The sequence below is a fragment of the Ovis aries genome, chromosome 8 (assembly GCF_016772045.2).
Source record: "Ovis aries strain OAR_USU_Benz2616 breed Rambouillet chromosome 8, ARS-UI_Ramb_v3.0, whole genome shotgun sequence".
Lineage (NCBI taxonomy): Eukaryota > Metazoa > Chordata > Mammalia > Artiodactyla > Bovidae > Ovis > Ovis aries.
Window position 1 is genome coordinate 54,832,316 of NC_056061.1, and position 27,410 is coordinate 54,859,725.

Consider the following 27,410-nt stretch of genomic DNA (forward strand, 5'->3'; position numbering starts at 1 on the left):
GCTTCTCTGTCCATGGGATTTTCCCAGCAAGAATACTGGAGTGGGTTGCCATTTTCTCCCGCATGGTATCTTCCTGACCCAGGGATCGACGCAAGTCTCCTGTATTGCAGGACAGTTCTTTGCCACTAAGCTATGCAGGAAGCCCTTATTCCTAGGAGATCCAGTTTCTCAATTAAAGGATGATATTAAAACAACCTTTTTAAAAAATTACTTAAATAAGTACTTGACTAAGTAATTATATAGAGATATATCATCAGTGTATACCTTACTGCTACTGCTGCTAAGTCGCTTCAGTCGTGTCCGACTCTGTGCGACCCCATAGACAGAAGCCCACTAGGCTACTCTGTCTCTGGGATTCTGCAGGCAAGAATACTGAAGTCGGGTGCCATTGCCTTCTCCAATGCATGAAAGTGAAGTCGCTCAGTCGTGCCGACTCTTAGCAACCCCATGGACTGCAGCCTACCAGGCTCCTCCGTCCATGGGACTTTCCAGGCAAGAGTACTGGGGTGGGGTGCCATTGCCTTCTCCGCAGTATATACCTTAGGGTGAACGAAATAGACAGTGATTTTAATATTATGGAAATGAACACTTATAGCTTGGGGAAAAAAACATCTGGTAACAGTATCATGCTTCTATTTAAAATTGCCTGTTATTTCACAACCTAGGTGGAAGCAAAAAGGATTCACTCATGAAAACTGTTATGATGCCTATGCATGAATATCAGGGGTGCATGAAAGAGTATAGAAAAAAGTTGTTTTATGAAATGTGAATGAGAAAGCAATTTCTCGTTAGTATTACTACTACTACAAGCCCTCAGGTGAACAGGTTGAATTCTGCTCCATTGTTTGTGTTGTATATTATTGACCTATAAAAGGCCCCTCTCTTTTTCTATGTAGTTATTAGTTGTTTTTCCCCCATTTCCACCCTCATTACTCTCTCTTATTATTATTACTTCATATATTATATGACTTTATTATAAGTAGGTATGGAAAATACTTTGACAAATCAAATATTGTAACAAATCCAACATTTTTCTTTTCATCTTGAGTCTCAACATCTGGGATATTCAAATTACATTTTGACTCTTTTCTTTGGCAAAATGGGAGTTACCTTTAATTCTAAGTTTCTTAAATTGATTAAAGGAAATTAAGAATTAATATAGTTTGGTCTTTTTCTTTTTTAAGGAAACCTGTTCTAGAAGGATGATAGCGTGTAATCTAAATTTTAATAATCAAAATACATTTAGAAGCTCAAAAGTTTGTGACATTATAGATCTGTGTCCCTATGTCCTTTCCAAACTCAGTCCCTACTTCCTATTAAATATTTTTATTAATTTAGGAAATTCTGAATAATTAAGTTCTCTTTGAAAATATATGAAACATTCTTTGCTGCTGCCTTTCTGGACTCCCATCATTAAGAAAATGTCTGGTTGATTTTTTTTTTTTAATTTTAAAATCTTTAATTCTTACATGTGTTCCCAAACATGAACCCCCCTCTCACCTCCCTCCCCATAACATCTCTCTGGGTCATCCCCATGCACCAGCCCCAAGCATGCTGTATCCTGCGTCAGACATAGACTGGCAATTCGATTCTTACATGATAGTATGCATGTTAGAATGCCATTCTCCAAAATCATCCCACCCTCTCCCTCTCCCTCTGAGTCCTAAAGTCCGTTATACACATCTGTGTCTTTTTTGCTGTCTTGCATACAGGGTCGTCATTGCCATCTTTCTAAATTCCATATATATGTGTTAGTATACTGTATTGGTGTTTTTCTTTCTGGCTTACTTCACTCTGTATAATCGGCTCCAGTTTCATCCATCTCATCAGAACTGATTCAAATGAATTCTTCTTAATGGCTGAGTAATACTCCATTGTGTATATGTACCACAGCTTTCTTATCCATTCATCTGCTGATGGACATCTAGGTTGTTTCCATGTCCTGGCTATTATAAACAGTGCTGCGATGAACACTGGGGTACATGTGTCTCTTTCAATTCTGGTTTCCTCGGTGTGTATGCCCAGCAGTGGGATTCCTGGGTCATACGGTAGTTCTATTTGCAATTTTTTAAGGAATCTCCACACTGTTCTCCATAGTGGCTGTACTAGTTTGCATTCCCACCAACAGTGTAGGAGGGTTCCCTTTCTCCACACCCTCTCCAGCAGTTATTGCTTGCAGATTTTTGGATTGCAGCCATTCTGACTGGTGTAAAGTGGTACCTCATTGTGGTTTTGATTTGCATTTCTCTAATAATGAGTGATGTTGAGCATCTTTTCATGTGTTTGTTAGCCATCCATATGTCTTCTTTGGAGAAATGTCTATTTAGTTCTTTGGCCCATTTTTTGATTGGGTCGTTTATTTTCTGGAATTGAGCTGCATAAGTTGCTTGTATATTTTTGAGATTAGTTGTTTGTCAGTTGCTTCATTTGCTATTATTTTCTCCCATTCAGAAGGCTATCTTTTCACCTTGCTTATATTTTCCTTTGTTGTGCAGAAGCTTTTAATTTTAATTAGATCCCACTTGTTTATTTTTGCTTTTATTTCCAGAATTCTGGGAGGTGGATCATAGAGGATCCTGCTGTGATTTATGTCTGAGAGTGTTTTGCCTATGTTCTCCTCTAGGAGTTTTATAGTTTCTGGTCTTACATTTAGATCTTTAATCCATTTTGAGTTTATTTTTGTGTGCGGTTGTTAGAAAGTGATCTAGTTTCATTCTTTTACAAGTGGTTAACCAGTTTTCCCAGCACCAATTGTTAAAGAGATTGTCTTTACTCCATTGTATATTCTTGCCTCCTTTGTCAAAGATAAGGTGTCCATATGTGTGTGGATTTATCTCTGGGCTTTCTATTTTGTTCCATTGATCTATATGTCTGTCTTTGTGCCAGTACCATACTGTTTTGATGACTGTGGCTTTGTAGTAGAGCCTGAAGTCAGGCAAGTTGATTCCTCCAGTTCCATTCTTCTTTCTCAAGATTGCTTTGGCAATTCGAGGTTTTTGTATTTCCATACAAATCTTGAAATTATTTGTTCCAGTTCTGTGAAAAATATGGCTGGTAGCTTAATAGGGATTGCATTGAATTTGTAAATTGCTTTGGGTAGTGTACTCATTTTCACTATATTGATTCTTCCGATCCATGAACATGGTATATTTCTCCATCTATTAGTGTCCTCTTTGATTTCTTTCATCAGTGTTTTATAGTTTTCTATATATAGGTCTTTAGTTTCTTTAGGTAGATGTATTCCTAAGTATTTTATTCTTTTCGTTGCAATGGTGAATGGAATTGTTTCCTTAATTTCTTTTTCTACTTTCTCATTATTAGTGTATAGGAATGCAAGGGATTTCTGTGTGTTGATTTTATATCCTGCAACTTTACTATATTCATTGATTACCTCTAGTAATTTTCTGGTGGAGTCTTTAGGGTTTTCTGTGTAGAGGATCATGTCATCTGCAAACAGTGAAAGTTTTACTTCTTCTTTTCCAATTTGGATTCCTTTTATTTCTTTTTCTGCTCTGATTGCTGTGGCCAAAACTTCCAGAACTATGTTGAATAGTAGCGGTGAAAGTGGGCACCCTTGTCTTGTTCCTGACTTTAGGGGAAATGCTTTCAATTTTTCACCATTGAGGGTGTTTGCTGTGGGTTTGTCATATATAGCTTTTATTATGTTGAGGTATGTTCCTTCTATTCCTGCTTTCTGGAGAGTTTTTATCATAAATGGATGTTGAATTTTGTCAAAGGCCTTCTCTGCATCTATTGAGATAATCATATGGTTTTTATTTTTCAATTTGTTAATGTGGTGAATTACATTGATTGATTTGCGGATATTGAAGAATCCTTGCATCCCTGGGATAAAGCCCACTTGGTCATGGTGTATGATCTTTTTAATGTGCTGTTGGATTCTGATTGCTAGAATTTTGTTGAGGATTTTTGCATCTATGTTCATCAGTGATATTGGCCTGTAGTTTTCTTTTTTTGTGACATCTTTGTCAGGTTTTGGTATTAGGGTGATGGTGGCCTCATAGAATGAGTTTGGAAGTTTACCTTCCTCTGCAATTTTCTGAAAGAGGTTGAGTAGGATAGGTGTTAGCTCTTCTCGAAATTTTTGGTAGAATTCAGCTGTGAAGCCGTCTGGACCTGGGCTTTTGTTTGCTGGAAGATTTCTGATTACAGTTTCAATTTCCGTGCTTGTGATGGGTCTGTGAAGATTTTCTATTTCTTCCTAGTTCAGTTTTGGAAAATTGTACTTTTCTAAGAATTTGTCCATTTCTTCCACGTTGTCCATTTTATTGGCATACAACTGCTATAGTAGTCTCTTATGATCCTTTGTATTTCTGTGTTGTCTGTTGTGATCTCTCCCTTTTCATTTCTAATTTTATTGATTTGATTTTTCTCTCTTTGCTTCTTGATGAGTCTGCCTAATGGTTTGTCAATTTTATTTATCCTTTCAAAGAACCAGCTTTTGGCTTTGTTGATTTTTGCTATGGTCTCTTTTGTTTCTTTTGCATTTATTTCTGCCCTAATTTTTAAGATTTCTTTCCGTCTACTAACTCTGGGGTTCTCCAATTCTTCCTTTTCTAGTTGCTTTAGTTGTAGAGTTAGGTTATTTATTTGACTTTTTTCTTGTTTCTTGAGGTATGCCTGTATTGCTATGAACTTTCCTCTTAGCACTGCTTTTATAGTGTCCCACAGGTTTTGGGTTGTTGTGTTTTCATTTTCATTAGTTTCTATGCATATTTTGATTTCTTTTTTGATTTCTTCTGTGATTTGTTAGTTGTTCAGAAGTGTGTTGTTCAACCTCCATATGTTGGAATTTTTAATAGTTTTTCTCCTGTAATTGAGATCTAATCTTAATGCATTATGGTCAGAAAAGATGCTTGGAATGATTTCGATTTTTTGAATTTATCAAGTTTAGATTTATGGCCCAGGATGTGGTCTATCCTGGAGAAGGTTCCATGAGCACTTGAAAAAAAGGTGAAATTCATTGTTTTGGGGTGAAATGTCCTATAGATATCAATTAGGTCTAACTGATCTAATGTATCATTTAAAGTTTGCATTTATTTGTTAATTTTCTGTTTAGTTGATCTGTCCATAGGTGTGAGTGGGGTATTAAAGTCTCCCACTATTATTGTGTTATTGTTGATTTCCCCTTTCATACTTGTTAGCATTTGTCTTACATATTGCAGTGCTCCTATATTGGGTGCATATATATTTATAATTGTTATATCTTCTTCTTGGATTGATCCTTTGATCATTATGTAGTGGCCTTCTTTGTCTCTTTTCACAGCCTTTGTTTTAAAGTCTATTTTATCGGATATGAGTACTGCCACTCCTGCTTTCTTTTGGTCTCTATTTGTGTGGTATATCTTTTTCCAGCCCTTCACTTTCAGTCTGTATGTGTCCCTTGTTTTGAGGTGGGTCTCTTGTAAGCAGCATATAGAGGGGTCTTGTTTTTGTATCCATTCGGCCAGTCTTTGTCTTTTGGTTGGGGCGTTCAACCCATTTACATTTAAGGTAATTATTGATAAGTATGATCCCGTTACCATTTACTTTATTGTTTTGGGTTCGGGTTTATACACTCTTTTTGTGTTTCCTGTCTAGAGAATATCCTTTAGAATTTGTTGGAGAGCTGGTTTGGTGGTGCTGAATTCTCTCAGCTTTTGCTTGTCTGTAAAGCTTTTGATTTCTCCTTCGTATTTGAATGAGATCCTTGCTGGGTACAGTAATCTGGGCTGTAGGTTACTGTCTTTCATCACTTTAAGTATGTCTTGCCATTCCCTCCTGGCCTGAAGAGTTTCTATTGAAAGATCAGCTGTTATCCTTATGGGAATCCCCTTGTGTGTTATTTGTTGTTTTTCCCTTGCTGCTTTTAATATTTGTTCTTTGTGTTTGATATTTGTTAATTTGATTAATATGTGTCTTGGGGTGTTTCACCTTGGGTTTATCCTGTTTGGAACTCTCTGCGTTTCTTGGACTTGGGTGATTATTTCCTTCCCCATTTTAGGGAAGTTTTCAACTATTATCTCCTCAAGGATTTTCTCATGATCTTTCTTTCTGTCTTCTTCTTCTGGGACTCCTATAATTCGAATGTTGGAGCGTTTCATATTGTCCTGGAGGTCTCTGAGATTGTCCTTATTTCTTTTAATTCATTTTTATTGTTTCCTCTATGATTCATTCATTTCTACTATTCTATCTTCTATTTCACTAATCCTATCTTCTGCCTCCGTTATTCTACTATTTGTTGCCTCCAGAGTGTTTCTGATCTCATTTATTGTGTTATTCATTATATTTTGACTCTTTTTTATTTCTTCTAGGTCCTTGTTAAACCTTTCTTGCATCTTCTCAATCCTTGTCTCTAGGCTATTTTTCTGTGATTCCATTTTGATTTCAAGATTTTGGATCATTTTCACTATCAATATTTGGAATTCCTTCTCAGGTAGATTCCCTACTTCTTCCTCTTTTGTTTGGTTTGGTGGGCAACTCTCCTGTTCCTTTACCTGCTGAGTATTCCTCTGTCTCTTCATCTTGGTTATATTGCTGCGTTTGGGGTGGCCTTTTTATATTCTGGTAATTTGTGGAGTTCTCTTTATTATGGAGCTTCCTCACTGTGGGTGGGGTTCTATCAGTGGCTTGTCAAGGTTTCCTGGTTAGGGAGGCTTGTGTTGGAGTTTTGGTGGGTGGAGCTGGGTTTCTTCTCTCTGGAGTGCAGTGGAGTGACCAGTAATGGGTTATGAGACATCAAAGGTTTTGGAATAATTTTGAGCTGCCTGTATATTGAAGCTCAGGGGAGTGTTCCTGTGTTGCTGGAGAATTTGCGTGGTATGTCTTGTTTTGGAACTTGTTGGCCCTTGGGTGGAGCTTGGTTTCGGTGTAGGTATAAAGGCATTTGATGAGCTCCTATTGCTTAATGTTCCCTGAATTCAAGAGTTCTCTAATGTTTTCAGGCTTTGGATTTAAGCCTCCTGCTTCTGGTTTTCAGTTTTATTTTTACAGTAGCCTCTAGACTTCTCCATCTATACAGCACCGATGATAAAACATCTAGGTTAAAGAGGAAAAGTTTCTCCACATTGAGGGACACTCAGAGAGGTTCACTGAGTTACAAGGAGAAAAGAAGATGGAGGGGGTAGTTAGAGGTAACTGGAATGAGATGCAGTGAGATCAAAAGAGGAGAGAGCAAGCTAGCCAGTAGTCACTTCCTTATGTGCGCTCTATAGTCTGGACCGCTCAGAGGTATTTACAGAGTTATGCGGGGAAGAGGAGAGGGAGGAAGTAGACAGAGGTGGCCAGGAGGATAAGAGAGAGGAATGAGAAGGAGAGAGACAAATCCTGCCAGTAACCAGTTCCTTAGGTGTTCTCCACTGTCTGGAACACACAAAGATTCAGAGTTGGATATAGAAGAGATGGGGGAGAAAAGAGACAGAGGCCACCTGGTAGAGAAAAAGGAGAGTCCAAAGGAGGAGAGAGTGGTCAAGCCAGTAATCTCGGTCTCAGGTAAACTTGGGTAGTGAAGTTTGGGTTTTTAAATGTACAAAATTGACACCAAAAACCTAAGAGCAAAGATTAAAAATCTAGAGTAGAGGTTGGATTTTCAAAAATACAATATTAAAGAAAAGAAGCAGAAGGAAAAAGGAAGAAAGAAAAAAAAAAGAGAGAAAAAAAAAAACAAGATTAAAAAAAAAAAAACACTAACAACCATCCAAAGACTATATATGGTGTTTGCCTTAAAAAAAAAAAAAAGTCTTTTTTTAAAAAATAGTAATAGTAGGTTATAGAAATAAAAATTAGAGGAGAAATAGAAGACTTAACAATTTAAAAAAAGTTAGAAAAAAAAAGGAATGATTTTCAAAATAGTAAAAATATTTCTGGCCCTTCTCTGATGTTGTGGGCCGTGTGGGATCACTTCCAAGGTGGTTCCCTCTGTTTAACTTCTTCTGTTTGCTGGTTTTTTAGGCTCACTAGTTCAGTCGCGCTGTGGGGAGGGGGGACGCTGCAAACAAATAGCACTGTCGTGTGTACACAGTGTCTCAGCCCCGTTTGACCTGTCCCTTCTCGCGGCGCACAAACCGCTCCGGCTCTATGATGCTCAGCCGGGAACCGTCTGGGGCCGGCCCTAGGCTGCGTGCCCTTCCCCGGTCCAAGCCGCTCAGGTTCGGCGCTCAGGCAGCCCTCAGAGGCACAGATTCGGCTGGGACTGCGCTTTGTGCCCTTCCCAGGTCCGAGTAGCTCAGGAGTTTGGCGAGCGCGATTGCCGCGACTTGTCACCTTTTCTGCCGCTGCTGCTCAGCTTTCTGGGTGGACCGCTGGCGCCCCCCGTGAGGCAGATAGTGACTGTCCAGCACCCCCAGAAGTCTTAGCAAAGAAGCCTGCTTGCAGTTAGGTAAGTAAAGTCTCTCCGGGTCTGCAATTGCCCCTTTCCAGTCCTTACGGCTCTGGCTGCCTGTCCCCGGCGGGGGATGGTCTGCAGCCAGCTTTTTCCGTTCCGTCCTTTGTTCTGTGCGCGGTCCTGGCGGTGTCTTATGTTCGAGCTTTTTGCGTGGTAGCTATCCCACAGTCTGGTTTGCTAGCCCAAGTTAGATCGTTCTGGTTGCGCGTGGGGCGTTCCTGCCCGATTCTTACAAAGCACTGCAGCCCGCGCCTCCCACGCTTGCCTGCCCTGCCCCCACTAGCTTGTGGCGGATGCAGGCGTCTGTGCTGCTTTTCCACTGGGGGAGTTACTGGTGGGCTTGTAATCTGTTGGTTTTAATTATTTATCTATTTTTCCCTTCCTGTTATGTTGCCCTCTGCATTTCCAAGGCTCGCCACAGACTTGGCAGGGAGAGTGTTTCCTGGTGTTTGGAAACCTCTCTTCTTAAAATTCCCTTCCCAGGACAGGCTTCCCTTCCCGGGACGGAGCTCCCTCCCCACCTCCTTTGTCTCCTTTTTCGTCTTTTATATTTTTTCCTACCTGTTTTTGAAGACAATGGTCTGCTTTACTGGTTGCCTGATGTCCTCTGCCAGCCTACAGAAGTTGTTTTGTGGAGTTTGCTCAGCGTTGAAATGTTCTTTTGAGGAATTTGTGAGGGAGAAAGTGGTCTTCCCATCCTATTCCTCTGCCATCTTTGTTCCAACTCCTCTGGTTGATTTTTGAACAAGCATGTTTTATGTAATTTGGGAAGCTTATCTTAATAGAACCAAAAAACTTTTACATAGATTCACCCCTCATTACTCACAGTAATGCCAAGTGCTATAGTCCAGGCAGATATTTATTATTTTAGATATAAAAAGACATTATAACAAGGCTATTTTTCAGTGTAGCTGAGGAATAAAAGTTTTCTGAATTTTAGTTCCTTATAAAGCTCCCTGTAATGAGCTCTTAGAAGACATTGAGAAGCTGTGATTTTAAAACTTTGTTTAATCAGCCATGGCGAGCTGTGTTTCATTCCCAATGGAACAACTCTGAAAGGAATCTGGGTTCCTCCTCCTCCACCCAGAGCATCACCAGGAGTTGCTTTGTGGTCAGGGTCTGCCATGAGAGGCCACAGAGAGCCCAGGGCTGCGAAGCTAGGTCTCTGCTCGTCAGTATGGAGGATACGGCAGAATACAAATCATCAGCTTTGTTTTATGAGTGTCTATTTACAATGCTGGGGTGGAACTTTTTAGAAAAGCACTGCAGCATTTGCGTCATCTGTCATTCAAGTTCCAGTGTTGATTCCTGTCCTGTAAATGATCTTGCTTTCCTATTTTTTTTTAATCCTTTGTACAAGGTTACTGTCAATGTCAGCAAATGTAAACCTCAAGCATACATTTTATGGGGTTCAGCACACATGATGGAAGGAAAGAATTTTGTTTAATGAAAAGGGATAGCAGCATTCATTCACGCTAAGTATATTTGATTGCCCGAGGGAAAGTGTATCTTTGGGAATTTTGTTTAAATTTTTTCATGATATAAAATTTGCTGCTTTATTTCTTTTTCTTTGACCAACAACATTCTCCAGCATAGCTTATAGTTTAGGTAAAGTACTTGTGAAATGAAATGATGTCTTTGCTGAAAGCATTCAGACCCACAGAAAGTGAGTGACCTTCGATGATGAGTAGAAATCTCCCAATTTTAACAAAGATCGTTCTCTGTTTGGGAATTGTAAAGCTCAAGCTACACACTAGGAAAAATGACAGGAGGGGCTGTGTTTGGTTCCCTGGAAATTAACCTATTTCAGCAAGCCTGCAACACCAGGAAAAAGAATACATGAATTTATATGATGTGTGTCAGGCTTACCATTGATAGGTAAGGTTCGTATAAAGGTTACTCCTAAAGAAATGTCCATCATTCGCAATCTGCATGCTCATGATTTCTGTTTCTTCCAAATCCTGCCCTCTAGAACAATAAAATAATTTAAAAATAATAAGCAAAGCACAGTTTAATAGCCTATCTCCTGTCCTGTAATGATGATGCATCTTCTCTCTTGTAGCTCACAGCAGCTGGAGGACAGTTGATGTTTACCGTATCATATGACCTTGAAGAAGCAAATGAAGATGCAGAACACACACTCCAGCTTATGGTTATCTTAGAGGTAGAGTATGGGAAGTGTCATTTATGTTTAAGTGCTTTACACTCATGTAATCTGAGGTTATAACTTACTAACTAGTTTAAATTCATTTATATACTACTAGAGAAAAATACTGTATCTTGGGAATTTTTTTCTGCCATTCACTCTGAGACATATCTAGAAGACTGCACATAGGTCTTGGGTTCCAGTGGTAAAGGGGATTTTTAGAGCAGACTTGAAATTTAAATTTAAAACCTAATGACCATGTCCCCCAGAATATAAGTACACTAAAAGTATTTGAGCAAATGGCTGAAATATATAGTTGTAGTTTTTCCATCTCTCCTTGATTCCAAGTAGATTTTATTGTTTATACTTTTGTTTATATTAGATAGAAGTCAATGGAAAAAGGGAAATTGATCTCTTTAGGTACAGTTGAATCTTGACTTCAAAACTCTCTTAATTTAACTAAGAAAAATATAGGAGAAACTACTTTGAGCATTTGGAGGGACACAGGCGGTTCCCAAAGGCTAGAAGCCTAAAGTTATCACATAAAAGCTGCTTTCCTTTCTCATATTCTTCCTTTCTTCTCCTCTGCTCTCACAAAGGCACACATTTCATGCATATTTATGGGTCCAAAGGGATCTATGTTGATTTACCATGGGGCTCTGTTGTTGTTTTGGTCTTGAAATGTTCATGCATGAGAATCAATTTTTAAAAAAGTCTTCCCCAGTATTAGGTGAAGTGATCTGAGTGATATATATCACTACATATGTGTGTGTTTATGAAAATAGAAGTATGTCATGGAATTCCTTTGAGATAAAAGGGTTCTCTAAATGTAAAATGTTGAGAAGCTATATATTATTAATATGAATGAACTAAGGTAAAAGGTTAACCCAAATGAGAATAATGCCATTATCCAATTGTACTCATGAAACTGTAGAATTTTTTCTTGTTTCTTTTTTCCCCAGATTGAAGAGTCCTTTAAAACAATAGCTTCATACTGTTTTAACTTTTCTTCCCCATTTTCCTATATAATCCACAATTACCATAAAATAGTATATCTGAAATATTCAGTTTTGCACACTTCTGTAAAATTGACGTATTTGTAATCATGTATATTTAGACTTACCAAGTATTAATTATTTTAGTTATTAGGGGAAGGAGAGTAACGCATAACCAAGAAGCTTATACTTTGTGGTACATCGAGTTAAGGCTAAATTTAAATTGTTTTCTCTCTGCCTTTTATACATATTAGAAATATTCTGACAGGGAAAGCTAACCTGAAATAAAAAACCTACTGAGGACAACCTACAAAGAGGAGAATCCCTTTTTTCACAGTTTTATCCTTTTATACTCTCTTTTCCCCTTTAGGGAAATAACTTGAGAATCAGCTCAGCCCAAGAGGAGGTATATCTGCAACCATCTGAAGAACATATTAATGTGTTGTCACTTAAAGAAGAATCATTTACGACACACGGCACAAATTTCCCAGTCAGTAGGAAGGAGTTTATGACAGTGCTTGTGAATTTGCAGAGAGTCCTCATACAAATCACATACAGCCTTGGGATGGATGCCATCTTCAGGTAAACTCAGGAATTGCATCTCCCAGCTCTTACACATTTGCCTTGGGGCGGACATGCAAGTGCTAAGTGACTGAAGATCCCTGCTGCTGCTAAGTCGCTTCAGACTCTGTGCGACTCCACAGACGGCAGCCCACCAGGCTCCCCCGTCCCTGGGATCCTCCAGCCTACTGGAGTGGGTTGCCATTTTCTTCTCCAGTGCATGAAAGTGAAAAGCGAAAGTGAAGTCGCTCAGTCGTATCTGACCCTCAGCGACCCCATGGACTGCAGCCCACCAGGCTCCTCTGTCCATGGGATTTTCCAGGCAAGAGCTCTGGAGTGGGGTGCCATTGCCTTCTCCTAAGGTTTGCCATCTTCAAATAATAGTTAATGATGGAGCACTGGTTTTCTGAAAAGTGTTTCTATTGATCTTTAAAAGTTTACCTACCCAGGATGAATCTTAGTCCTTTTTCAGTATTGATGAGTCTCAGTTCTGCCAGAACATGCAATAAAAATGATCCCTATACTGAGAAATGCTATACTGGAAAGCACAGTCTCCTTTATGATAACTCATAGTGGAAAAGTAAAGTGATATAATTCCAGGATACCCATATTCAGAAAGTGGTTTGTAAAATATTTTCTTCCGTTAATTCATTCAGTAGATTCTGACTTAATAGTATATTGTTGATAATGAGAGATATAAGCACCTTCATTTGAATAACCACAAGTTTTTTTGTGAAACACTGTAATACTATAATGGCTACATGATATCAAGGAAAGTAAGACTAAGAATTCAACTAGCTCTATTGCTTATTATATGTGTGACCTTTGGCAAGTGGTTGGTCCTTATGGAAACTGGATTTCTTCAAATGTGAAGTGGAGATAATAGCGCCTACCTTTCAGGGTCATTGTGAAAATTATATGTGATAATTATGTAAAGTGCTCATTACCTCGAACACTTTCAAGGAATTATTCCTTTCTACTCTCTGTTTTGTTTCCTTAAAGAGAGAACCCCCCAACTTGAGCTAAACATGTCCATAAGAGGCACCCTAAAGGCTGCTTTCCATTAAAAAAAATGACTTGCAAATTTCATGGCAATTTTTTCCTGCGTGTGTGCATTCTAAGTCGCTTCAGCTGTGTCTGACTCTGTGCAACCCTGTGGACTATAGCCCGCCAGTCTCCTGTGTCCAAGGGATTCTCAAGCAAGGATACTAGAGTGGGTTGCCATGCCCTCCCCCAGGGGATCTTCCAGACCCAGGGATCAAACCCAGCATCTCTTATGTTTCCTGCATTAGCAGGCAAGTTGTTTTTTTTTTTTTTTTTTTTTACCACTAGTGCCACCTGGCAAGCCCAATTTTCTCCTAAAGCAACTTAAATTAGATGATCAAATGTGACCCCAAACCGACAGCTTGGCATACCCATCAGCACAGCAATGTCTTCAATGCTGGTTTATCTACAAGAGGGTCTTTTAATTGCTGATGCTCCACCACCCCCCTTCATCTGCTTGTGCTGTCTAGTTTGTCTTTCACTTGTAGTATTTCAACTAAGTGTAATCATCATTACCATCTCCCTAAGGAGAGAATCGCAGATTCAGAAACAGAACCACTGCCAAACAATGTACCTCTTTTGCATAGTCAATGCTGCTAGAAGCTGGGTTAAAATGCCGTGAAGATGAGAAGCAGCACTTCGGAATTAATTATGTTTTTTCACATTTAGTAAATAGAGACTGTCATGATGTTTAAAGAGTACAAAGAGATGAGTCCTCTGGATTTCAAAATAAATGACAAGCAAATTGACAAAAAAGTGGCTGAGGGGTTTGTTTATTTTTCCCAGCCTTGCTTCTCAGACTAGTTAATCCAAAGCATTTCTCCCTAATTCATGTGAGATAATTTTAGTGTCTACTTATCTTAAAATCACTAGTTTCATTTGAGCCTTCTGAGCTTTTCCCATACGTGAGCAACATGTTCACAGAGCATGGCTATGGGACCTGACACAGGAACTAATCCATGTAGGTGATGCTCTCTGCAGCCTACATTACACAAGGCACTGTAGTTCGAGAAGTTAAGCCATGTTGTATGTGAAATTTCTACCCACTCCAGGTGAGCCACAAGCCAGCATGAATCTTGAGTCAGTAAGCTTGTTATATTTTATTTATCTCTGATCTATGAGTGGATTGAGTCCTATTTGTAAAACATCACTTGAATTGATTTCAACTTGTCTTGCACAGTAGGCTTCCAACTTGGTATATGGCTTATGTGTAAGCACAAGTAAATTGACGCTATCACAACAGAAATTCATGTTTAGAATTATTTAAGGAGGATTTACTTCCATGGTAGTTCTCTCAGCAAATGGGTTTATGTTCCTCCCGATACGGAGAAACTGGAATTGAATAGTGGAAGGAAAACGGGGCAGCAGGTTAGAATTTTGACTTCTGGTTTCAAGTTAGCTGTTTAATAGTTGTGAACAGAAGTGTTGTTTTAGATCTCTTTGGATTTCAGCCATCTCATCTGTAAAATGAGGAGGACAATTGCTTGCCAATGTCAAAAAGTCACTATGAGAATGGAATTAAAGCAAAAATGCTTTGCTCATGGCCAGTCAGCACACAAATCTGAAGTATTTCCATCTGACCTGCACATTCTAGGAAGCACCATTTTCTCCATTAAGTACCATTAACACTTGAAGATATCTAGAATGAAGAAGGGACTGGTGTTTCAAAATTGAGACCATTTTTGCTGTCAGTTTTTTCTACAGTGCTGAGGAGCGCATGTGATAAACTTAATTGATTTTCTTCTCATTGTACTCATTGATAAATGAAGATAAAAATGGAAAACTTTTCATTCTTTCTTTAAGAATATAAGAGAAATCAACTTAACTGTGAATCTTTCTCCTTTAAATCCTCCAAACCTTAGTTTCAATAGCAATCCTTGATATTTAACTTGATATTTTGCTTATCGCCTGTGAAAGTGAAAGTGTTAGTTGCTCAGTTGTGTCCGACTCTTTGCGACCCCATACTGTAAACCACCTGGTTCCTCTGTCCACGAAATTCTCCAATCAAGAATACTGCAGTGGGTAGCCATTTCCTTCTCCAGGAGATCTTCCCAACCCTGGGATTGAACCAGATCTCTTGCATTGCAGGAAGATTCTTTATCATCTGAGCCACCAGGGAAGACCTTATACCTTATAGTAGCCATTAGTACAGTTCATCAAATTTTAATCTCCTTCTTTTGAAATATTGCATTTCCTTTGAGGGTAGATGTTACCATAGGTCTTGGTTTGGCCAATGAAATGTGAGCTGAAGTGATGTATTGTTCCTGTTCTACTATGCCCTCTCCCAACCCTAGAAAAGCATTGAATTACCTGTAGGAGACTCTATGGAGCTTACACAGTTACCAGAACATAAAAACAGTCTGAAATGTTGACAGCACATGGAGGTTGGCTGCCCTGAAAGGTTACCCAGAACCAGAGATGATTTTCCTTGAGTTTTCTGACAAGCCACTGAGAATTCAGTTGTTTGTTAGCCCAGTGTAACTGAGCCCATTGTGACTTTATTGTGATACAACTCATATATCTTTGTTGTTTGAAAATAAATTTCTCCTAGGCTAGACATTTTCACATGACTTTTAAGAGTGTTTTTTTGTGTGTGTGGTATCAAAAACATTATACAGAATTTATCTAATAAATTATCCAATAAATAGTCTAGAAAAATCCATATAAACAAAGGAATATTTTGATGATAATAGAAATAGTTCTGATAGTAAACTTCTACCTTATGAAAGTAATAACCCAGGTAATCACATTTGAAGAAATTATTACAATGAGGGCTCTAACAAACTTAAAAAATTTCTATAACTAGCTCTTGGGAAGAGGTTCAACCAGGTTTTATACCAACATGTGTTTTTTTTCCCCCCATTGCCTTTCACTACCTCCCAAATCTATTCTGTAATATTGGATTTATTCAGTCTACCAGCATTTACTGAGTACCTTCCCTGTGTATTTGAATTGCAGCTTCCTCTTTTGTAAAATGGCAGAAACATACCTAACTTTCAAGATTGGGTGCTCAGTGAGAAAATGATGTATCTGAGACATCTGACCTTCTGTCTAGTGTACTGTGGGAGACAATGTCGGACAACAAGCTAGCCATTGGTTTTTTATTTCAGTCTGTGCTGCACAATATTTGCAGACAGTGTTATATAGACAAGGCACTTTACGTCTCTGAGCTTCGGGTTTTTCCTTTGTAAATGTGGGCAGAAACATGATTACTGCATTGGTTTCATAGATTTTTTAAAATATAACTTTACTTACGTATTTATCTTGGCTGTGCTGGGCCTTCGTTGCTGCTCTGGCTGTTGTCTGGTTGCAGAGAGCAGGCGCTACTCTCTCGTTGCGGTGCATGGGCTCCTCGTTGCGGTGGCTTCTCTTGTGGAGCATGGGCTCTAGGGAGCACTGACTTCAGTAGTCACGGCCTGTGAGCTCAGTAGTAGTGGTTCTTGGACTTTAGAGCCCAGGCTCAATTGTTGTGTCACACAGGCCTAGTTGCTCCACAGAATGTGGGATCTACCCAGATCAAGAGATCGTATCTGTGTCTCCTGTATTGACAGGCATATTCTTTACCACTAAGCTGTCAGGGAAGCCCAGTTTCATTAATACTTAAGGGAGATATGTCTCAAGTTCCCATTATAATGCGCAGAAGTTTAAATTATTATAATGCACACTTAGTACACAGTAATTATTATGATGTGGTAGTTCTAGGCTAAGAAAAGAGGAAACAAAGATGGATAAATGATCAGTGAATTCAAACAACGTATAGTCCATTATCCAAGTCAGAGGTATGTTTGTGGTGTATAATGAAGAGTGCAGTGGAAGTGAGCACAATGCATATTGGTAGGACTAAGGAAAAAGAAATATGAATTCTCATATTAGCATTTAGTATATTTTTGATGAATGGTTCGCAACAGTATTAGATTCTGTTCGTTATTTCCCTTAGTTAGCATAGGACTGACAATGTTTGGGGAAAATGTCTAGCTCATACCAAGATAGCTCACTCAGACACTGAGTTTGTAAATGATTCTATTGCCTTTTTAGGTATGAGACAAAAAATGATTAGACTTCATTAACTGAGTAGTACTTTGTGGAACTTTCACAAGACAGAGGCTAAAGGAAATTTTAGGTCATAATCTTGTGTTGCATCAAAAAATGAAATAGAACAAAGCCCCTGAACAATAATAAAATCTTTGTCTATGGTAACAAACCCAAAGTAACATTTATTTAGTAGAATTAAATGGAGGTCTTCTATATTTAAAAAAAAAGTGAATTTAAAAAATAATTATTTAAAAGAGTTTTAAGATCAAGTGTCCTATTGTTTAAAGAATAATTTGGATTTTCTTCCTTTTTTTGTGAAGCATGATATATCTAACTCTGGTTGAAAATATAGTAAAAAATATACAGAGCACTCTTTAAGTCAGTACCAGGGCAATGTTTCTTATATGATTCCAGTATTTTCAATAATAGCTTATATAATTATGCCTTGGCTCTTCATCCATCATCTTATCTGTATTTCCCTTTCATAATAATTAGAAAGAACCAGCTAGAACATTTGACAAATCTTTAACAGTTCATGAATCTCCAACAATATTTATTACTACCAGCATTATGTATTTTAATGAATACAGCCTGTATCGAGAAAAGAAAATGACCATATTGAAAGAGGAAAAAGAATAAACCACAGACTTCTTCAAGAGTAACACTAAAAACTGTTAAACACATTAAAATCCCATTTAACAAATATCAGAACCTAATGAACATTGGGACTGCTCGGTGAATACTAATGTGGAATATCGCTGGGAAAGATGTTTGAGTGCTGAAATTTCTCATAGCTCAAAATGGCTGCATAGATTAAGGAGAGGAACAGCTGTTGTTTCAAAGACAAATGAAAGTTGGTAGTTCACTGAAAATATTTTTGTTTTGTTCCATTTTAAATTGTTTCTTAATGTAGTCATTTACTTTCTTTCTATTTTAAAATGTTGCTATACTACAGTCCATGCTTAGTTGCTTCAACTGAAGTGTCCAGCTCTGCGACCCCATTTACTGTAGTCCGCCAGGCTTCTCTGTCCATGAGATTTCCCAGGCAAGAATACTGGCATGGATTGCCTTTTCCTTCTCCTTGGATACTACAGTCCATAGGATCGCAAAGAGTCGGACATGACTGAAGTAACTTCAGTTCAGTTCATTTCAGTCACTCAGTCGTGTCCGACTCTTTGCGATCCCATGGACTGCAGCATGCCAGGCTGACCTGTCCATCACCAACTCCCAGAGCTTACTCAGACTCATGTCCATTGAGTCAGTGATGCCATCCAACCACCTCATCCTCTGTCGTCCCCTTCTCCTCCCACATTCAGTCTTTCCCAGCATCAGGGTCTTTTCAAATGAATCAGTTCTTCACATCAGGTGATCAAAGAATCAGAGTTTCAGCTATAGCATCTGTCCTTCCACTGAATATTCAGGACTAATTTCCTTTCAGATGGACTGCTCGGATCTCCTTGCTCTCCAAGGGACTCTCAAGAGTCTTTTCCAAAACCACAGTTTGAAAGCATCAATTCTTTGGCACTCAGCTTTCTTTATAGTCCAACTCTCACACCCATACATGACTACTGGAAAAACCAATGCTTTGACCAGACGGTTTATTAATAAAGTGATGTCTCTGCTTCTTAATATGCTGCCTAGGTTGGTCATAACTTTTCTTGCAAGGAGCAAGTGTCTTTGAATTTCATGGCTGTAGTTACCATCTGCAGTGATTCTGGAGCCCCCAAAAATAAAGTCTGACACTGTTACCCACTATTTCCCCATCTATTTGCCATGAAGTGATGGGACCAGATGCCGTGATCTTAGTTTTCTGAATGCTGAGTTTTACACCAACATTTTCACTTTCCTCTTTCACCTTCATCAAGAGGCTCTTTAGTTCTTCTTCACTTTCTGCCATAAGTATATCATTTGCACATCTGAGGTTATTGATATTTCTCCTGGCAATCTTGATTCCAGCTTGTGCTTCTTCCAGCCAAGTGTTTCTCGTGATGAACTCTGCATATAAGTTAAATAAGCAGGGTGACAATATACAGCCTTGACATACTCCTTTCCTATTTGGAACCAGTCTGTTGTTCCATGTTCAGTTCTAACTGTTGCCCTGACCTGCATACAGGTTTCTCAAGAGGCAGGTCAAGTGGTCTGATATTCCTATCTCTTGAAAAATTTTCAAAATTTGTTGTGATCCACACAGTCAAAGGCTTTGGCATAGTTAATAAAGCAAAAGTAGGTGTTTTTCTGGAATTCTCTCATTTTTTCGGTGATCCAGTGGATCTTGGCAATTTTGATCTCTGGTTCCTCTACCTTTTCTAATCAAGCTTGAACATCTGGATGTTCACAGTTCACATACTGTTGAAGCCTGGCTTGGAGAATTTTGAGCATTACTTTGCTAGTGTGTGAGATGAGTGCAATTGTGCAGTATTTTGAGCATTCTTTGGCATTGCCTTTCTTTGGGGTTGAAATGAAAACTGACCTTTTCGAGTCCTCTGGCCACTCTTGAGTTTTCCAAATTTGCTGGCATATGCGGTGGCTGACTTTATTTTTCTGGGCTCCAAAATCACTGCAGATAGTGATTGAAGCAATGAAATTAAAAGACGCTTACTCCTTGGAAGGAAAGTGATGACCAACCTAGACAGCATATTAAAGCAGAGACATTACTTTGCCAACAAATGTCTGTCTATTCAAGGCTATGGTTTTTCCAGTGGTCATGAATGGATGTGAGAGTTGGACTACAAAGAAAGCTGAGCACCGAAGAATTGATGCTTTTGAACTGTGGTGTTGGAGAAGACTCTTGAGAGTCCCTTGGATTGCAAGGAGATCCAACCAGTCCATCCTAAAGGAAATCAGTCCTGGGTGTTCATTGGAAGGACTGATGCTGAAGCTGAAACTCCAATACTTTGGCCACCTCCTGAGAAGAGTTGACTCATTGGAAAATACCCTGATGCTGGGAAAAATTGAGGGCAGGAGAAGAAGGGGACGACAGAGGATGAGATGGTTGGATGGCATCACCAACTCTATGGACATGGGTTTGGGTGGACTCTGGCAGTTGGTGATGGACAGGGAAGCCTGGCATGCTGCGGTCCATGGAGTCACAAACAGTCAGACACAACCAAGCGACTGAACTGAACTGGGTGCAGCACTTTGACAGCATCGTCTTTTAGGATTCAAAATAGTTCAATTTAGTGTGCATGAATACTCTTTCTTAATTTTTTGTTTATTAATCTTATATTGATTGTCCTGGGACTATATCTATATACAGTTGATCAGGCTCCTGGTTAGTAAGCTGTGATAGTCTTTTATGTGATAATCAACTAGTATGCATGCATGCTAAGTCTCTTCCATTGTGTCTTCTTTGAGATCCCATGGACTGTAGCCCACCAGGCTCCTCTGTCCATGGGATTATCCAGGCAAGAATACTGGAGTGCTTTGGTAGGCCTTCCTCCAGGGGATCTTCTGTTTGTCTCTGGCATTGGCAGGCGGGTTCTTTGCACCACCTGGAAAGCCCAATCAACTAGTATTGTTGTTCAGCCACTAAGTCATGTCTGACTCTGCGACTCCATGAACTGCAGCATGCCAGGCTTCCCTGTCCTTTCACTAGCAACTAGTATCAGTCCGTCAGTCAGTCAGTTCAGTTGCTCAGTCGTGTCTGACTCTTTGTGACCCCATGAACTGCAGCACACCAGACCTCCCTGTCCATCACCAATTCCCAGAGTTCCCTCAAACTCATGTCCATCGAGTCGGTGATGCCATCCAGCCATCTCATCAACTAGTATAGTAATCATGAAATCATCTAATTCTGAAATTAAAGTGATCAGAAATACAAGTTTGTCATGTGACAGTCCATTAGTTGCAGGCAATTAGATGCCACAATAAATTCAGATGAGTTCTGGCCTTTGGCCTCAAGTCCTAATGCTAACAGTTTTCAATTTATCTTTTTTGTTAGATCAAATAAGTAATTTTTCTTTCATTTGTCTGATTTTATTCATCTAAATATGGATGTTAAACTTTAGTGTATTGTTTTGGAGTATGTTACTCACTACTCGTAATATAATTTCATTCCATTACCATTTATTTATTCATTTATCGTGTGTTTTTAGTCTTGTATCCATCCATTTATCCATCTATCTCTTTGTCAACCCACTATTCATCTATCCTTCTATCCATCCATAGATTCATCCATCCAATAAAAATGTGTTGAGTGTGTATTGAGGTGATCAGGCTAGGTTTAGAGATGACACATCAGAATCTCTTTTCTTAATAACTAGCTTATAAACTCATGTTAACATAAGCAAGCAGTATTTTAATTTTAGTAACTCTTGCAAACCTTATGTTATATTAAGAATTGCCACATTTAGAAATTCCACTCCTAGTTATATACCCCAAAGAATTAAAAATGGGTACTCAAAAAGACTTATACACAAATGTTTATAGCAGTATATTTACAATAGTCAAAGAGTAATAATAGCCAAACATCCATCAACAGATGAATGGATAAAGAAAACGTTGTATATTCATACCACAATAATAGAATATTGGGCTTCCCTTGTGGTTCAGACAGTAAAGTGTCTGCCTGCAATGTGGGAGACACAGGTTCAACCGCTGGGTTGGGAAGATCCCCTGGAGAAGGAAATGGCAACCCACCCTAGTACTCTTGCTAGAAGTCCCATGGACACAGGAGCCTGGTAGGCTATAGTCCATGGGGTCACAAAGAGTCTATATATATCTATATATATAGATATAGTCCCAGGACAATCAATATAAGATTAATAAACAAAAAAATCAAGAAAGAGTATGCATGCTAAAGACTGAGTGGCTTTAAAATATTGCTACCATAAAAATAAATGAAATATTGATATGTCCTACAACATAGATGAACTTTGAAAACTCTATGCTAACAGAAGTCAGACACAAAAAGTCGTATATTATATACGTCCATTTGTATGAAATATCTAGAATAGGTAAATCCATGGAGACAGAAGCAGCTTCATGGTTGACAGGAATTGAGGAAATGGTGGAATCGAGTGTGACTGCTTGATAGACACAGGGTTTTATTGTGGAGGAGGAAGGGGGAGCTAATGAAAATGTCTAGAACCAGAGATGGTGGTTGTACAACACTGTGAATGTATTAAATGACACCTGAAAGTGATAATGTTATGTGAAATTCATCTCGATCAAAAAATAGTGCCAGTGACACTTTATATACAAGTTTATTTGGAGGGAGAAAAATGACTGAAAATTTGTTTAAAACTCTATGTAACCCAAATGCTGTAAAACAGTGATTTTTAATGCTTGCCATTTAGAACCTTCTGCCAAGCTGTCTAAACTGTGCCCCCAGAGAAGAAAGCATCCAAAAAATGGTGTCAAATGAGTCAATCTGTAGGTGAATATAATTCACTTGTCTTTAGACAATGCCAACTAGCACCCAGCACCTACAGCATTCCCATCCAAATGTCTGTTTTCTACACTTTCAAGATGATTTTCCCTTTCTACTTCTCAATTATGGATGAACTTATACATGTTCCAAGGTATTATCAAGTCTGTTTGTTGTTGTTAGTGGCTCAGTCGTGTCCGACTCTTTATGACCCCATGGACTGTAGCCCACCAGGCTCCTCTGTCCATGGGATTCTCCAGGCAAGATACTGGAAGTGGGTCATCACTTCCTTTTCCAGGGGATCTTCCTGTAGTTTATTAATGTAGTCATTTGGATTCAATTTCAACAGTGAATGTATGTTAATAAAATGCCTAGCTTTTTATGACCACATACATCAGTTAGGTACTATATCAAGAACTTTGCATTCATTATTTAATCCTTTAATCAATTCATTATGTTTGGACTCTTGTATTATCTCTGTTACACAGATGACAGTATTGAGGCCTAGAGATATTAAGTCATTTCTTCCACAATATGGGACTGGTAAGATCTCCAGAGGGTCCCTTCTAGGGATCAAACCCAAGTCTCCCTCATTGCAGGCACATTCTTTACCACCTGAACCACCAGGGAAGCCCCTATCAAGCTTCTAGGATTAGGAAAATCAGGATGAAAACAGAGATTTTAGAAACTTGTTGCCAGAAAACTTATAGCTTAAAGATTGTCACTTTTGAAGATACATTCAATGAGCCTATTAACTTTGTTCTCTGGCTTGATTACAACATAGATTCTCAAACTGGCAAGGTCTTTGGTAATTGTGAATCATCAATCAATAAAAATCTACCACCACTCTTAAGGAAGCAACTAAAAATGCATGTCCTAGCAAGAGTCATTGTATCTTTTTTATAGTTAAATAATGGCATATTAGATGTTATGGAGATCTATCAATTATTTTATAAAGCAATAATTATCTATGAATCAAGAGCAGTCATTTAATTTTGTGCTCTTAGAGTTGATTTAAAATTTATTTTAATACATTAAAATGACAAAAATCTAGCTTAGGTCATAGAAATTTTATTCTTTTGTATTTTGATCCTATTTCAACAGTCAATGTACATTAATAAAGTACCTAGCATTTTATAACCACATGCATGAGTTAGGTACTACATCAACAACTTTGCATTCATTTTTTCATTTAATCCTTTAATCAATTCATTATGTATGGACTCTTGTATTATACAAGAGTATAATACTCTGATACATAGATGAAATATGTATATAATATACTCTGATACATAGATGAAAATTGAGGCCTAGAGATGTTAAGTCATTTCTCCCAGGCTATGGGACTGATAAATGTCAGAGACAGCATGTGAATCTTGATCTCTCTGGCTCTTGAGCTTGTGTCCTTAACAATGAAGATTTTGTATTTTCTTTTTTTTAAAAAAAGTGAAAAGCCAATAAGACATTGATGACATTTATTTAAATTATGAATGTATATTGGTTGTGTATTTTGGAAGAAATACATACACACAATGTACATATATACCATTTTATGTAATTGCAGTTTCAATTTGGCCAAATCAGCTCTTTCTCAAAACGAGTGATACCAAATCTCTCTGCTAAAATCACCAGATCTGTACAGAAGTACCAGTAAAATGAAACTCATAAATATAGAAAGCAGTGAATTTAATTTAGGCCTAAAACAATTTAGGAAAATAGATCTAACTAATCCTGAAAGATTAGATGCTGTGAAAGTGCTGCACTCAATATGCCAGCACTGGAAATCTGGAAAACTCATCAGTGGCCACAGGACTGGAAAAGATCAGTTTTCATTCCAATCCCAAAGAAAGGCAATGCCAAAGAATGCTAAAACTGCCGCACAGTTGCACTCATCTCACATGCTAGTAAAGTAATGCTCAAAATTCTCCAAGCCAGGCTTCAGCAATATGTGAACTGTGACTTCCAGATGTTCAAGCTGGTTTTAGAAAAGGCAGAGGAACCAGAGATCAAATTACCAACATCTGCTGGATCATGGAAAAAGGAAGAGAGTTCCAGAAAAATATATATTTCTGCTTTATTGACTATGCCAAAGCCTCTGACTGTGTGGATCACAATAAACTGTGGACAATTCTGACGGAGATGGGAATACCAGATCACCTGACCTGCCTCTTGAGAAACCTATATGCAGGTCAGGAAGCAACAGTTAGAACTGGACATGGAACAACAGACTGTCATCCTGCTTATTTAACTGATATGCAGAGTACATCATGAGAAACTCTGGGCTGGAAGAAACACAAGCTGGAATTGAGATTGCCGGGAGAAATATCAATACCCTCAGATATGTAGATGACACCACCCTATGACAGAAAGTGAAGAGGAACTAAAACTCTTGATGAAAGTGAAAGAGGAGAGTGAAAAAGTTGGCTTAAAGCTCAACATTCAGAAAACTAAGATCATGGCATCTGATGGGAAATAGATGGGGAAACAGTGGAAACTGTCAGATTTTATTTTGGGGGCTCCAAAATCACTGTAAATGGTGATTGCAGCCATGAAATTAAGATGCTTACTGCTTGGAAGGAAAGTTATGACCAACCTAGATAGCATATTAAAAAGCAGAGACATTACTTTGCCAACAAAGGTCCATCTAGTCAAGGCTATGGTTTTTCCTGTGGTCATGTATGGATGTGAGAGTTGGACTGTGAAGAAAGCTGAGCACCAAAGAATTGATGCTTTTGAACTGTGGTGTTGGAGAAGACTCTTGAGAGTCCCTTGGACTGCAAAGAGATCCAACCAGTCCATTCTGAAGGAGATCAGCCCTGGGATTTCTTTTGGAGGGAATGATGCTAAAGCTGAAACTCCAGTACTTTGGCCACCTCATGAGAAGAGTTGATTCATTGGAAAAGACTCTGATGCTGGGAGGGATTGGAGGCAGGAAGAGAAGGGGACGACCGAGGATGAGATGGCTGGATGGCAGCATGGACTCGATGGACTTGAGTCTGAGTGAGCTCCGGGAGATGGTGTTGGACAGGGAGGCCTGGCATGCTGCGATTCATGGGGTTGCAAAGAGTCGGACACGACTGAGCGACTGAACTGAACTGAACTGAATATAACAACATTTGATAAAGTTTCACTTTTACCTGTTAATATGCAGATTTATTTCTGAGAAAAGGCAACAAAAATAATTTACTTCTTTCTTTTCCTTTGCTTTCATTTTTGTTTGAATTTAAAAGATTGGACTGAATATTGTGTCCCTCTGCTTTTTTAGTTTAATTATTAAAAATAAGTCAGTCATATGAATATTTCCTGTTTTAAAAATTCCTTCAACTATGATTTTAAACTATCTCAAAAAAAAAAAAATAGGGAAAACATATAGCCAAAAACCAAGAAATGAGCAAGAATGGTCTTATATCTTTTCAGCATTTGATTGTGGTACTGTTTGTGAACACTTTTAACTAGGCTGATTTTGCCTAATATGATGAATGACCAGGACTTCAAGTTATATTCATTTGCCTTCTTTCTCATCATAAACAAGTGCTTATATTTACATCATTGTTCCTATCTGTTCCTCAAGAGATGTAACACCTAGGAGCTTTTTTACTTATTTACCATCTCTTTTTCCTTCTGCTCAGGCTGAGCTCTGTTGACCTTGAATCTGCAGTCCCCTATCCTACTGACAGAAGCTTTGCAACAGCTGTGGAAGTTTGTCAATGTCCACCAGGGTATTCTGGCTCCTCCTGTGAAGTAAGTTTGCAAGAATATAGCTTCGGTGCATTCTAAGTTTTTTCAGCATTAACTATTAAACTCTTTTAAAATGAATTTAGTTTTTTCATCAAGGATTGCACAAATGATAGTGTCTTACTACTTGAAGAACTTCAATGTCTGCCAGAAGTCATAACTGTCAAATAGAGTGTTACTCATATGATGTCATCTTGAAATCATATTTTTCCTTATGACATAATAGCTAAAAATCTAATGCTTTTGGAAGTTTTTGTTTTCTCTTTAATCTGTTGATGAAATGGGATGAATGATGGTTGAATACTATTTCAATATATTTCTCCTTCATTTCCACCTGAGTGCTTGAGAGGAATTTAGCACTGTTTCTTTTCTTTTTCACTTTCTCCATTTTTTTAATCCTATGTACCACATTCTTTCTCTACTTTATTCCTAAGAATACAACCAATTCACAATCATCTGAAGGACTCAATCTTTAAAATGTCAAGAACATAATATATGGAAGAAATACCTTGATTCGGAAAATTTTCTACAGGTCTTTGATTTGTTTAGCACCTAAAGTTTGAGATATTTATTGTTGTCTCAGTATTCTAGATTAATGTTCCTTCCTTAATATTGCAATGTGTCCTTCTAAGGTAATAATTTTTATTTACTCTTATGTATGTTGTAGGTGGTTTGAAAATTGATTTTACTTGAAATCTGCTCAAAAAATGTAAGCACCATTTCCCTGATAGAGGGCATGGCTTCGTATAAATAGGAGCTTAAATTCTTTAAAAATGGTGCCTTTAAGGAATCATCTGAGTGTACCAAGATGTTCCACTTCAGCACACTACCCCATTAAGCCATTTACAGAAATACCCTAGGCCTTGCCTTTCAGTTCTCTTATACTTTAAAATAATGCATGCTTCCAGAAGATACACAGGGCTTAGAGTCATATTCATGTCAGATGTGTTTTTTTTAACTGAGCTTGTATTCACCTATCTAAAAATAAAACTAAATGTAATTTGCCATCACTTTTTAAAAATTCATACAGAGAATACAGAAATAATAATGGAAATAAGTTAGCTCTGTCAACCCAAATTTGATTTCACATATAAAATATATGTTGTATTTGATGAAACTATTCTTTGATTAAGAGCCTAGTAGTTTTTA

The 27,410-nt window shown here is 38.2% G+C and overlaps 1 protein-coding gene across 3 annotated transcripts in view; it reads left to right on the top strand.

The window, feature by feature from the left end:
* The window catches only part of LAMA2 (laminin subunit alpha 2), a 684,287-nt gene that overhangs the window by 364,787 nt on the left and 292,090 nt on the right, over window positions 1–27,410 (top strand). For all 3 annotated transcript variants that reach the window (XM_060419598.1, XM_060419599.1, XM_060419600.1), the window contains exons 13-15: window positions 10,443–10,544; window positions 11,892–12,103; window positions 26,156–26,267. In XM_060419598.1, the coding sequence (XP_060275581.1) occupies window positions 10,443–10,544; window positions 11,892–12,103; window positions 26,156–26,267 (426 nt within the window). The remainder of the gene's footprint in view (window positions 1–10,442; window positions 10,545–11,891; window positions 12,104–26,155; window positions 26,268–27,410) is intronic.